The sequence below is a fragment of the Poecilia formosa genome, unplaced genomic scaffold, assembly GCF_000485575.1.
Source record: "Poecilia formosa unplaced genomic scaffold, Poecilia_formosa-5.1.2 Scaffold109, whole genome shotgun sequence".
NCBI classification, from domain to species: domain Eukaryota; kingdom Metazoa; phylum Chordata; class Actinopteri; order Cyprinodontiformes; family Poeciliidae; genus Poecilia; species Poecilia formosa.
In genome coordinates, this window is record NW_006800048.1 from 91,428 (window position 1) to 104,687 (window position 13,260).

Here is a 13,260-nt window from a genome sequence, read left to right on the forward strand (position 1 = left end):
TAGGGACAAAGGTGTTAGAAAATGGATGGATGGAAAATTATTAGCAAACTACCGGATAACTTTGTGGCCTGCAGATGTGGTGCTCTGTCCCACTGGCATGTGAGACATTTTGAGAAGTGAGTTGAGTTCAGCTATACTTCATACTCAGCAGATCTCTGTTCTGCATATGTTTTTGTTGGACCTCTTATCTTTGCAGACACAGTAATACAATGTTGTGTCTCAGTCAATATGCAGTTAAAGTGAAAAGCAAGGTTTTAGTGTCATGGATTATTGTTTCACATCCAACTTAAAAAATACATTTTAATATTTCCAGTTATATTTAAAGTGGCAGGATATCCTTTGGTTTGATTACTTGACTATGATGTTCTAAAATACCCAGTGGAGTGAACAGTGAACCGTTGCTTTTCCATGAGATTTTTGTGTAATTTCCAAACTGACTTGATGAGACTGATTGTAGCTGATTGTAATTAATTTCTCTTTGTATTAGATTATGTTCAGAATATTTTATTCCAGCCTAAATCCAGATAATGGTTATTAATTATTTATAAGGCACAGTGGTGATTTCAAACTATGTGTGTAAGACCACATTGTCTTTAAAACAGGGTTTTGTTGTAACAAAATAATTGAAATTTTAACAATTTCAACTGTATTTAGCATCTGATTTTAGTGATTGGCACAATTATGGTTAGCATTACTAAAGATGCTGTCACACTGTTCCCTAGCTTGTGATATGGTGCTTTTAAAAATATGTTTGTGTGGAATATGAAGTTTTCCTGATAAAATATGCGTTTCACTTATGACATGTTTTAGGGAAAAAACTATGTTGTGTTCCTGTGGTTGTCACAGTGTTCTGCTGCACGATGGCCGGGTGTATATTTGATGCATTTGACTAAGCCCAATGTTGGACTCATCTGAACAGTCAACCTAAACAAGTTGGCAATTGAGAAACTTAGCTGAGATTTTAAAGGCTACTCTTCACTTTCCTCTTGCTACTGTTCTAGAAAGACCAGATTTGTGGAGAGCACAAATAATAATAATCAGTCATGTCAACCGCTTCTCCCAGATGGGGTGTGGGTCTCTCCTTGCGTTGTTGCCAGTTTCTTGATCTCCAAGTGGACCCCATTTACAAATTAGGCAACTTCCGAAGACATTCAGTTCCACAGGATGTCTTTTAGGATTATCACTCTAAAGTTGGGTAGAGGGGGAGGACTGCATACCACAGTGTTTTGAGCTATAATGTTTAGAAAAAGCAAGAGGACCGTTTATTCTTGTACGCTTGCAGGAAGACCAATGGTAAGAACAAAAGGAGTCATCTTTGAAGTTTAATCAGATGGCCACAGGCAAATCGTAGCTGAACGTTTACTCTTTAATCGTTTTAATGATGATTAGGTGTAATTATAATGCTACTTAATGAGAGCCTCCTGTGATAATGTCTGTCTTAATTTGTCAGTGAAACCTTCATCACAGCAGTGCATCCAGTACAGGCAGAGCCATAAAGCAGCTTAAAGCAGCTTTAGTGGCTTGTGTGAACCCACACACTCACACTCCGACCTGCTCCTAGTATGTAGACCAGATGCTCTGCTTTTCTCGTTGGACTTATTATAAAGTGGGGGGTTAGAGGGGTACGCAGCTGTAGACTTACAGTCTCAAGGTTTAGGGACAGCAAATCCACTACTCCAGCAGATCAAAGAGTTGGAAGGATGACTACAGGGTTTATTCCTGCATATGATTCATGATCAGTCAAAAAAAAGAAAAATCAGATGTTGTATGACTTAAGAATGACTATATATTTTGCTTACAGCATAGAAGATCATTTTTATTACCATTTCCTTCAGTTTTTTTTTTTTTGAGAGAGAAATTTGAGACATCAAAACATTGACAGATTGACAGCTGTTGAACTTTTCTGGGTTAGAAATGAAATTATTTTCAAACAGGTTTTGAAATTCCTCCATTTTAGTCAGAAATGTTTCTTATAAATGAACAACAGATGAGGCTCGTTTGTTAGATTAAAAGTAACTTTTGAATCAATCAATTTTATTTATATAGCACATTTTAGCAACAAGGCAAAAGTACAAAGCCATAAAATACACCATGCAGTACACCAGCTTTTGAGTAATAACCTTTTGCCAGGTACTAAACATGTTTTTCATTAAGCTCACGTTGTTGTTGTTGTTTTTTCTTAAAGATGTTTTTGTTAGCTGTAAGGCGAAAATCATCTCCTTACAGATTATTTTCTCCTTGCAGATATTAATCAGGCCTTAATTTCTGATGAACAGAAATTAAGGCCTAAAAGCATCCATTATTAATGTAATGGTTATCCTTGTCTTATGAAATCCAAATAAAATACAGCTGGTAGCTATAAAACATGGAAATATTCAAGGTGTATCCCTTTGGTAGCGAACTGCTTGGGTGGAGCAGAGTAATAGTAAAGTAGTGTAAATAGTAAAGCTTTAAAATTATTATTATTATTTTTTTTTTTTAAATATAAGTAGTACCAAAACATTAAGGGCATTAAATGTGACTCTTTTCGTACTTTTCATTCTCTACGATGACACACTCCAGTGGATAATTGCGTACAGTAGGCCTCTGGCGGGTGGAGAGCCGTAAGCGCGTGTGCAGCAGCGTCTCATATTTCTCTGTTTTGAGCTTGGCAGGCTGCAGCTGTATTGCATGGGCAGCACATAAATTATACACAAACCCTGGAAGAGACTTCGCCTTAGAAAAAAAAAACAAAACAAAACAAAAAAAAACATTGTATGGCTTCCCTCACAAGACAGCTGCAATCTTCTTACACATAAACTGTAATCACACAGTTTAAGCCTAGCATTTTTCGCTTGGACAAAATGTTATTCCCTGAAGCAACGTTGAGTCTATTTTAGCTGGATAAATCACACTAAAGTCTACTGAAAAGTACATTTTCTCTGCTTAACAGTTTGTGGAAGTTCAACTCTGACTGAGTCATGGTATTGTGAACAGCAAAATATTGGTATAAGGCTGAGTAAATTTGCACCTTTTTGACTGATCTGAGGTCAAAAGCTGCGTTTCCTTTACAAATGTGGAGAAACGATTGTCGGTATTCTGTTAATGTAAAAAAACCCAAAAAACTATTTTGCAGTTGCGGTGCTTCCATTAAATAAGAAACGCAATTAAAATCACACATGAATAAGTTCATGCAATATCTCATTAAAAACCTGCCGAGGCATCATCCTCCTACCACTTCCTGTCATCATCTTTGTCTTTTCTAACTTTTTAGATGATACTAAAGTATCTTCTATTGTGTGTATTAATGCATGTCAAGATGCATATGGTGCTATTAAGATAGCAAATTATTTGCATTTCATATGGGATCTCAAGTATTTGTGGATTTTAACTATGAAGTTGAAGGTTTTTGACTTTTGAAACGTGGACTTTTTTTTTCTATGAAATCTCTGAGATTATTCTCAAAATGTGAGGATTTTTTTTCTGTTGTTGGGTGAAAATTTCCTCCTTATTTCTGTCTAATGTGGCCCCAATTCACCGATGTACTTTTCTAATGTTTGAGAGTAAATAAAGACTGAGAACATGCAAGATATCCTATAGTAGACAGAAGTTGAAAGCTTAAAGAAATACAAAATTCAGCCTTCCTGTTATCTGCTGAAAGTGTTGTTCTCTCTCACAAGACTTTAAGCAGATAAGTCTTGAGAAAATGGCTAACTTAAAAACTCCTTTTCCTAAGTAGCAACATTCACTAACTAGAGAAAGGTGGGATAAAAACTTTCCAACCTGTCTGGTTACTGGTTCGGCCTGATCAAGATAAAAATCAGTTGATTTTGAACAGTAGTCGGTTTCGGAGTGCAACTATATTTTGTTTATTTCACATGAATAATTTTGTTACTTCCCCACAGTTAAAAAAACATAAGGAACTTAAAGAGCACAAATCACTGTGCTCTGTATTGCACAGTATGTGCAATCTGAATGTGAGCCAAAGACATTTTGCTGGTAACATGCTGCTTTTGGTTGAACAAATTCTGCTGAAGCTATGAATATTTTGGAGATGATAAGGAGCTTATGGAGTTTGTGCATGTATGTGTTTATGTGAATGTGTGTTGTCGCCGGTTGTGACAGTGGTGTTTATGACACACAAGGGAGAACATTCACTCCATAAATTGCTGCAATTATTGAGCTGTAGAGTCAAAACTCTGAGTGGGAGGTTGAAGTTGAGAAACATCAGTGATTCATGGTATTGTTAGCATTTCTAAAGGTCAGATGTCACAGGCTAATGGTTGGGTCCATTAGCCTGTGTTCAGACAGTTAAAAGTTGGGAGTTAGTAGAAATATCTCCAAAGAACTTGTTGCTCAACCTGTTTGCTGGTTATTACAGATACTTTACACTAGAACTGGAGCATAAATTACCAGATCATTTCATCCCTGCACCCTATGTCTTAATCTTAGCCAGAGGTTTTTGTGTGTTCTTGCTGTGTGGATCAGGATTTCTTAGTTGGGTTTCTGATGCATGCAGAGGTCAGAGTAGGTTTCATCTGTCAACCTCACATTTTTGTGTGACACAAGTGAAAACTTCACCCACAAATATTGTGACAAACAGTTGTAACGTCTAGGTCGGTGCACAGTATGTATTAAATTTGGTTGTATAAAAGGTTTTTACTAGCAGTAAAGAAGCTAAACAGTGTTTTTATTTATTTTTAATTTTTCTCGGTGCATATTGTCTTTCAAAAGTCTTCCTTCCTCTTAAACCTTTTCACATTTTGTCCAGTTTACAATAACAAACTTTATTGTATAAACTGTACTAATATATGTGATACACCAAAAATACATTAACATAAATTATTTACAAGTGGGAGGAAAATATACAGCTTTTCACATTTATTTTACAAGTAAAAATCTGAAAAGTGTAGTGGGCATTAGAATTAACTTTGCACATACAGAATATTCTTTTTTATACAGAAAAACGTAGAGCGTTTGTAAACGCCAATTTCAATATGCTAGCATGATTCTGACACAACATCCTCTTCCTCTGGGAAGACGTGTTCAGTGACGTGTTTTTCTGCCTCATTTATCATTCTGTGTTTTGTTCATGTCCATGTGCCAAGTTTTTCCAAGCCTTGTGTGAAAGAAATGCCAAAATATTAACAGTGAATCAAAAGTTTAAATGGTAAAGTATGTTTGAATGCTGCCAAGTCGGGCAAGTAAATGTAAGTTGGATTAAGGATTCCAGCTTACATTTGTGAGATTTTTGCAAGTTTTGTGATGTCTGCAAAATTTTTAAAAGTTTCCCTGTCGTCATTTCCCCCTACAGTCCAGGTGATGTTTGAACATTCACAGTGGCTGTAGTTCCCTTGTGGTGGAAGCAGAGTGTACCAGTGATGTGCTGGAAACAAGCTGTAGGGGAAATGTGCCCCGTATCGACGGGGAAACTGTATTTACTGAAGTAGTTTTTAATAAATTTAACCAAAACTGCCGAGTCAGAAGGATTTGTGTTGAATGTTTCCCTGTTCTCCAAGATCTCTCTTCAGATTTCCCTCACTTAGTTGAAAACCGTATCTTCTGTCAAGCACTAATTTAATGTAGGGGCTGTAACCAACAATTATTTTAGTAATCGATTATTCTGACAATCAGAAATGATTATTAGATCAGTATTTATTTAAATTTTAAAAAGCACCAAGTCATTGTGACGTCCCTTTTGTAAGCTGCTTGCATTTTCATCATATTTCATTCCCCTTCTCAGTTTACAGAAGAGAACGCGATAAAGTCATCTTTGGATGATAACATTCACGATCACAATTAGTGTCTTCTCGTGCTCTGTGAAAGCATGCTGTTCAACCAGTTCCATCTTTACAGGATTTTCTTTAAATGCATACTAAATCCACGTTGCCTCCATCACCTTCTAATCGGGTTTACTGTTGAATTCATTCAGGACAGTTTCTGCGAGTGTGAAAAGCTTTGACCCCGACGTGATTTGAACACGCAACCTTCTGATCTGGAGTCAGACGCGCTACCGTTGCGCCACGAGGTCCTGTTGCCAACTCAGACGTGGGCAGTGATATTAGCCCGGTGGGAATAGCAACACTTGCTGTAATAGCGCCGGATAGCAACACACTGGCACACACGCTCAGCCTTTGTCATTTTCCCACTCTTCTCCTTATGCCGTGGTCCCTCGAGGGCAGCAGCAGGCTTTGTACCGTTTTCTTTTTGACAGGAACAGACAACCCCACTCTGCTACAAAGACATAAAGACGCCAAGACCTTCTGCTTGTCTTGATGTGACACAACAACAACCTCTCTGTTTCCCTTCACCTCTGACACTAGATCATCGAGGCAGATACATGAACAGACAAAGGAGGCAGTCTTCTTGGGGGGAATGAAGGAGTAATTAAAAAAAAGTGACTAAGAAGGTCACTGGCAGGGGAACAAAATGACTGCTTTCCAGTTCTCATACACATATTGTTGCACCTTCCTTATCTGCTCCCATCTGCTCTGTTTATGCAAAATCCCGTTCACTTGTAGGTGTGTTCAGTTTCATAGTTGGGATTATGCTGTGGTCTTCTACTGTTCATATTAGGTAGTTATTGTCATAATGATGTCTTACTTTAGTGGTTTAAGTATACAGTATGATGCTATTGCCATATCTGTCATTAGTCTAGTTGTGTTTAGAGATGCACCGATTCGATTTTAATATCTCTATTGGTCCTGATATTGGAAAAAAATTCTATATCAGGCGTTGGTGACAATGTGCCTGATCCATAAGGGCAGATCTATTCAGTATAGCTCAATAAGGGCAGAACTATTCAGTATAATTCTATGCTTTGTGCTCTGAGCGATGCCATGTGTTGTTTATTTTACATTATATTTAGAATTCTTAATTGCACTTTCTTTTTTACATGTCTGACTAAGCTTGTGAAGCTATTGGTTTAATATTTAAGTGTGCTGTGCTGGTGCAGAGTTATCAAATAAATGTGCAAATCTGTACATTTCTGTAAAAAAAAAAAAAATACAGAATCAACTTTAGGCCCATGGTTGCTTCCTGTGCTGAACTGGGAGAAGAGGTCACACTTCAGAGTGCTGGTAGCTGTTACACTGGTTTTTGTACAGGTTTTCTGTAAGCCATGCTGTTTGCAGTATATTGTTCTCATGTGTCATTGTTCTCACACACATTCCGGACACCACTTATTCTGTTCCAGACGTGATAATTGTTCTTATTATCTTTTTAATCTCAGTTTTTTCCCCCCCACAATATCCTTTGGATAAAATTCTTTAACACTGTCACACTTGATTAAGGTTACAGTGAAACATAATTCTGTGTTATTGTTGAGTACTGTGATGATGATACCAGTTGCAATAAACAGCCTCAAAATGATATCTCTTAGTATTTCAGTCACTAAAATCTATAGACACTTTGCATGTTGTTGTTTACATCTGGAAATTTTGTGCATTAAGGCCAAGAGGACGTTTCTTTTACTTGTCAGCCACAGTTGCGCTGCTCTGGCAGGACAATTTTGATAAAAAAAATTTTAACCTGGAGATTTAGGTATTATTAATTTAGTGCCGTGCACCACATCCAAGGGAAAATAACACAGAAAAACAACTTAAAACCACTCGTATTCTTTTTTTTTCTCTTTTTTCTCACTCTTTGTGTCAGCTACTCCAGACACAGCGCATCAGGAACCAACAACAGTGTATCAGGATTCAACACCCAAAACATGCATACTTTTCCCACACAAAAAAATAGAACTTTCACAATCTGTTACAGTGTTATGTTTTGAGACTTGATGTTTATTTTGTAATTATTAATAAATGATTACCTAATTTAAACCCCTACTTTACCAATGATCTGTCAGAGTTGGTGTGTGGGGTCGCCTTTTTCTTTTCTTTTTTTTTTTTTTTTAAAACTGAACCGAAACATGGTTCAGCAAGGGAGGACCTACTTCCCTCCCTCGCTCTATTTTTTATTTTTATTAAAACTTTTTTTCTGACCTTATCTAGCTGTCATCATGTTTACAATTAGTAACAAAGCACCACGTCTCTTTTTCTTATATATATATTATGCATACATTTAAGATGTAGCGCGTTATGTTGACAACTTGACAGCTAAGGTCATGACAGTCATTCAGCTAGCAGTTTTTTCCCCTCCAATAGGGTCACATTGCAACTCGTCTATATTGATTTTGGGCATCAGTAACAGTAAAAATTCATAAATGGATTACCTTTCAAGTGACAAAAAAAATGACATCAATCCAGTGATGTCATTGCATCCAAGCTTGCCATTCAATCAATGACAGACTACACTGCTTTTGAATAGATTTTATAGGTTAAAAAAAAGTTACATTTTTTGCCAAAATGGGAGAAAAAGTACTTTATTTGCTAAAGCAGATTCTGTCTACATGCAAACTCAGGAGTAAAAGAGCCAATGCTTGTTTCCAAAACTGCCAGAGCATAGATGGTGTGTTTAAAGAATTATATTTCATGATTACAGTTCTATGGTTATCTGATACTGGAGCAGTTCCCATCCAGCTAACACCCCACGGGTCAGAGAGATCCTCTGTTGCCACACCGACCCGTAAAAGAGAGTGGTGTTCTCTGTGTGCAGACTTCCAGTGATGTCAAATGGAACTTGACATTACACTGCAATAAATCACACTCTGAGGAAAACATAAGTGCATGTGTAAAGAGTCGTGATGTCAGTCCTGATGTCTCCACTCCACTCTGTAAAATAATGGACTGTTTTGGGGTTTTTTTTTCCTGCAGAGATGTGGTAACAGTTTGAGGTTAACTTTTATGTTTGCTAAGACTTTATCAGCTCAGTGCTGTCCTCCCTATACCAGCTGTTACTATATGCTGCAGTCATAGAAATGGCTGCATCATAAAGCTCCCTTTGTTAAAATGATCATCTCCCTCTTTTCAGTTTCTCTTCTTTACATTTGTACTGGTTTCCAGTTCACCATTTGCTTAGACCCTGTCAGATGGAAGACTGTATGCAAAAACAAAACTGTATGATTAAGTACACTTCAACACTTCTCTCTTACAAACATGACTGTAGGAGGCATTAGTTGTCATAATTTAAGTCAGTGATTATTCATTTTGGGATGTAACCAATACGGATATTATTGTTTATAATTTTTCCAACTGTAAATGTCCTAATGCACATTTTTTAAGCTTGCCAACATGTTTTGTGTAAAGTGTCTTGAAGAAGTGTTCATGACCCTTGAACTTTTCCCGTCTTTTCCTCGATGTACAAACTACCATAGAGCTATGAAGTTGAACAGAATAATCTGAAAAATGTGGCATCACATTCATCCGTCTTTGCTCTGATTGCCTTAAGTAAAATCCAGGGTGACCACAAAAAGATTCTCACAATCATAGTGGACAAAAATTACACATGTAGAAGAAGCTCCTTTGACAAGTTGAGTAGAAAATTAAAGGGACAGCTTTGGTGTTAAATAATGTTTTAAGGTTATTCCCTCATCAAAAACATGTCTGGAGTGTTGTCTTGATTTTATTTATTTTTTTCATACATATTTGAGAAATCCTGTAATCTCCCGTTCATCCATTCAGCTGTGCAAAACACCTGGGTGAACCTAGCTCCGCCTTCAAGGATAAAGCTCCTCCTTGGAGATGCAGTTTCCAAGCTTCCGATCCTCCACCTCACAGATTAGCTCCTTCAGACTAGCCAGAAGCAATTAGCAGATACCTGGTGGAACTGTGCGTCTGCTGAGCTCATTATATGAGCTCCTTCTCAGTGCAACACTGGTAAAACAATTGAAGTTAAAATAGTTACTTGTTTGTGTCCCCCCCCCCTCCACCCTTTTTTTTAACATTTACAGTGCAACTTCCTCCTTTTCTCTTGAAAATCACCCATAAATTGACGTTATAACATCACAGAATGTGAAGTTCAGAGGGTAATTTCGCAAGTTACTGTATTTGCGTGTCATCACCACGTGCGTGTGAGCCAAAAGGATGACAATATAAAACACAACCACAATACATTAGAGAGCTGTTTTCCGTTTGCATGAAGCAAAGCACTGCAGATAAAATGTTCCAAGATATGTCTTCACAAGTCCAACCTAAATAGAGCATATGAAAGCTGTTTTTTTTTTCCCCTTCCATCCATCCCAAGTGTAATGCTGAGATTAATTTGTGTGGTTGAGCTTCCCCCAGAATATTTGTTCCTTGTAATCCATCTGTGGAACATGTTTGGATCAAGATTTTACCAAGCAGACATAGACTTAGTCAGCATTTGAACACATCTTTTTTGAGTACCGAGGGTCACTTTGTGGCTTGTAATAACTTCCAGAGAGGTTGGATTTCAGCTGTTTTTGTCTCTTCTGGGTTTTGGTCAACTTTTATCAGGCTGCATCGCAGAAGTAGTTTATTGAATTTTGTCTTCCTGATTGGACTCCTTCAAAGCACAAAGTATATTTCATTACGTTTAAATCTGGAACATAGAGAGAGAATATTTTCTTTCAACTGGAGAGTAAGATGTGTGTTATGTGTACTCTGTATGGTAACTTTTAGCTTGTCTTCCCTTTTGATTTAGATCAAATCTGCCAGATTCTTCTTTTGTCTTCTAGAATTAACTTCAGTTGTTGTTTTTTTTCTTCTTCTCTCTTTTAATGATCTCAAAAGGAAAAAAAAGATACCACACGATTGTTTCCCTCTCAATTTGGACCATTATCCCTGGTGAACCACAATTCAGTACAACACGAAGGCATTTAACCAAAATGCCTTCAAATTATGGAGACAGTTTAGTTTGGATGAGAGAGAAGTAGTGAAAATGAAGGATCCCAAAAAAAGAGATGAAAGATGTGCCTGTTTCCAAATTTACTTTAGAAAGAAGGGCAGTCACTGAACTTACTATTTTCTCTGTTATGTTGTGTCTTCGGGGCTAGAATAAGTAGAAGTAGTTGGTATCCTATAGGTTTTTGGCAAAATCCCATTTTTCTTTAGGAAAAAATGCAGAATGGCATTAAAATGTTTTTTCTTCCCAAGGCTTCATGCTTGATCACTTATTAAACAAACTCAACAGAGACGATATGACACTGTGTGAGAGAGGAGCCTTTGTGAAACGAGATTTTACTAATATTTCATCAAAAGACAAATTGATGACTGAGTTGACAATTTAAGCTAGCTTTAGCCTCCTATATTAGCCTGACTCTGAGATTCCAAACGGCTGCCGACATTTCCATGGACATCTTTTATGGAACTATCAGCATGTTCCATAAAAGTTGGGAGAGAGTCTGTAAACTCTGAAGAAGAAAAAAACAAAGCAACTTTGCTGTAATACTCACCAAATCTCAACAATCTATCATAACTGTTATTGATGTCAGTGTTTAAATTTCCCCCACTTATAAGGAGCTACAATACTCCACTATAAAGGAATTGCTTTATTTTTGTTTTTCAACCGATAAGGTCATATATTATGTGACAGATCGTACAAAACATTTTTCTTGAAAACGTTAAATATGTTTTCTTTCATTCTGTGAGAGACAATGACTCATCCTTGCTCCTTCCTAATTTATCACATAGATAATAGATTGGACTGAATATCAGTTGAGTGGTGAATTGAATTGTTTTAAATCCTCATCAGTTCTTTGTGTGTTTTTAATACGTCGTCACTTTCCTAAAATAATGGCCCAAGTCATTTTTTGTCAAGGGATTATTTCGTGCCATTATTTTAGGAAGGTGACAATATTGGATCATTATCAGTGTTTCAAAATGCATATCAGCCACAAATCAGAGGTGGCTAACACTAGACCACAGATTACATTCCAACAGAACCAGTCTTCTACTTTGCATAATTGTTAAATTTAGATGTAAAAGTTTGACATTGTAACTAGGGGTGCATTGATTTCCTTAATTTTAGGAGATTGGACGATAGTTGCATGAGAAACCGGTCTTATCCAGTGATCTTATCTACCTTTGCAAATGCCTGAAAATCAGCTACTGTCCCCTGTTGCTTTGTTGTAAGAGAAGTTTGACTGATGGACCCGCTCACCAGGTCACAGCTGCACCTGCGCTAACAGTAGTCAGCCCCACTGTTGCCAACTTAGACAAAAAGAATCGGCCAAAAAGACCAAAAAAATTACAGGAAATTGCAATTGGTGCACTCCTAATTTTAATAAGAACTTTTTATCTGTAATTCTGTGGCATACATGATTAGCCTTCAACCAACCTGAAAATTGTACATATTAAATGAATGTTTCAGCTTTTAGCTGCAGCTGAAGGTGTTTTGAGGGTTAGTTGAATAGACAATTTGTCATATAACATGTCTTAATGAATAAAATGAGAATGAGAGCATGATGGAGCCTTTTTAAAGTTTATAATTGACCTGTTTACATTATAAATGGTTATGCCTTTAGTGAGTTTGTATGTATCTTAAGAAAAGGACTTTGGAAATGAAATCTGGATAAACAACTTTGCAAATTGCCATAAAGAGTAAAGCTGGGCTATGAACGTAGACTGACTTTATCAGTTATCACTGAAGTTTCAGCTCAGCGTTATTCATGCCTGAACCATTTCCATACAGCAGATACAAAGCAGGAAATGACAGCTATTTTTACTTCCGCATAGAAGAATGAAGACTTATTTATTTTTATTCATTCAAATATATAAATAAGAACGGCCCTTAATCACATAACATAGATTGCCCCAAATAGAAAGGTCTAGACCACTTGTTTAGGGAATGACCACGCTCCACAGTTTCAATCCCTAACCATGTCACATCCTATATGTGCGCCAGCGAACCGGATCATAATATAAACCCCATGATGATCAGACCAGCTGATTCCTAAGAAGACACAAGCTGGTATTTCACTTGGCCGCGCAGTGTTTTGTGGCTTAACTCGCATAACGCAGCAAATCCTGTGTCTATATGGTTCAAATGAAGCAAATCTCATTACAGGGCTTATGAACTATCTTTTTTTTTTTTTCCCAGGACCCCAGCTACTGGGTTCAGGTCCACAGACTGGAGCATGGCGATGGAGGCATTTTGGACCTTGATGACATGCTGTGTGACGTGGTAGATGACAAGGATAGGGTAAGTCCAGTTATATTTTACTATGCAAATAAGTATGTATTTGCATTGCATCACTGATATTTCATTTCTTTTTAAACTTCAATCAGCTTCTGTCTCTTTTCTAATTTGTCAGTCACATTTCCTTCAAATCATATTAGAACTTGCCACACAAACTGAAAGGCTTGCTTTACTAAAGCTGCAGTGTCATGTGTTCTTGATCTAGTCCCCATTAAACAGCACAGAACTTCTGAACAC

General features: G+C 37.1%; 1 protein-coding gene and 1 non-coding gene across 3 annotated transcripts in view; one reads left to right on the plus strand and one right to left on the minus strand.

Moving 5' to 3' along the window:
* LOC103143381 (partitioning defective 3 homolog) overlaps positions 1-13,260 on the plus strand; it is a 299,858-nt gene that overhangs the window by 33,076 nt on the left and 253,522 nt on the right. For both annotated transcript variants that reach the window (XM_016675207.1, XM_007559893.2), the window contains exon 2: positions 12,925-13,026. In XM_016675207.1, coding sequence (XP_016530693.1) covers positions 12,925-13,026 — 102 coding nt within the window. The remainder of the gene's footprint in view (positions 1-12,924; positions 13,027-13,260) is intronic.
* trnaw-cca (transfer RNA tryptophan (anticodon CCA)) lies at positions 5,939-6,010 on the minus strand. Its single transcript has one exon. It is a non-coding gene; the product is annotated as a tRNA-Trp (tRNA).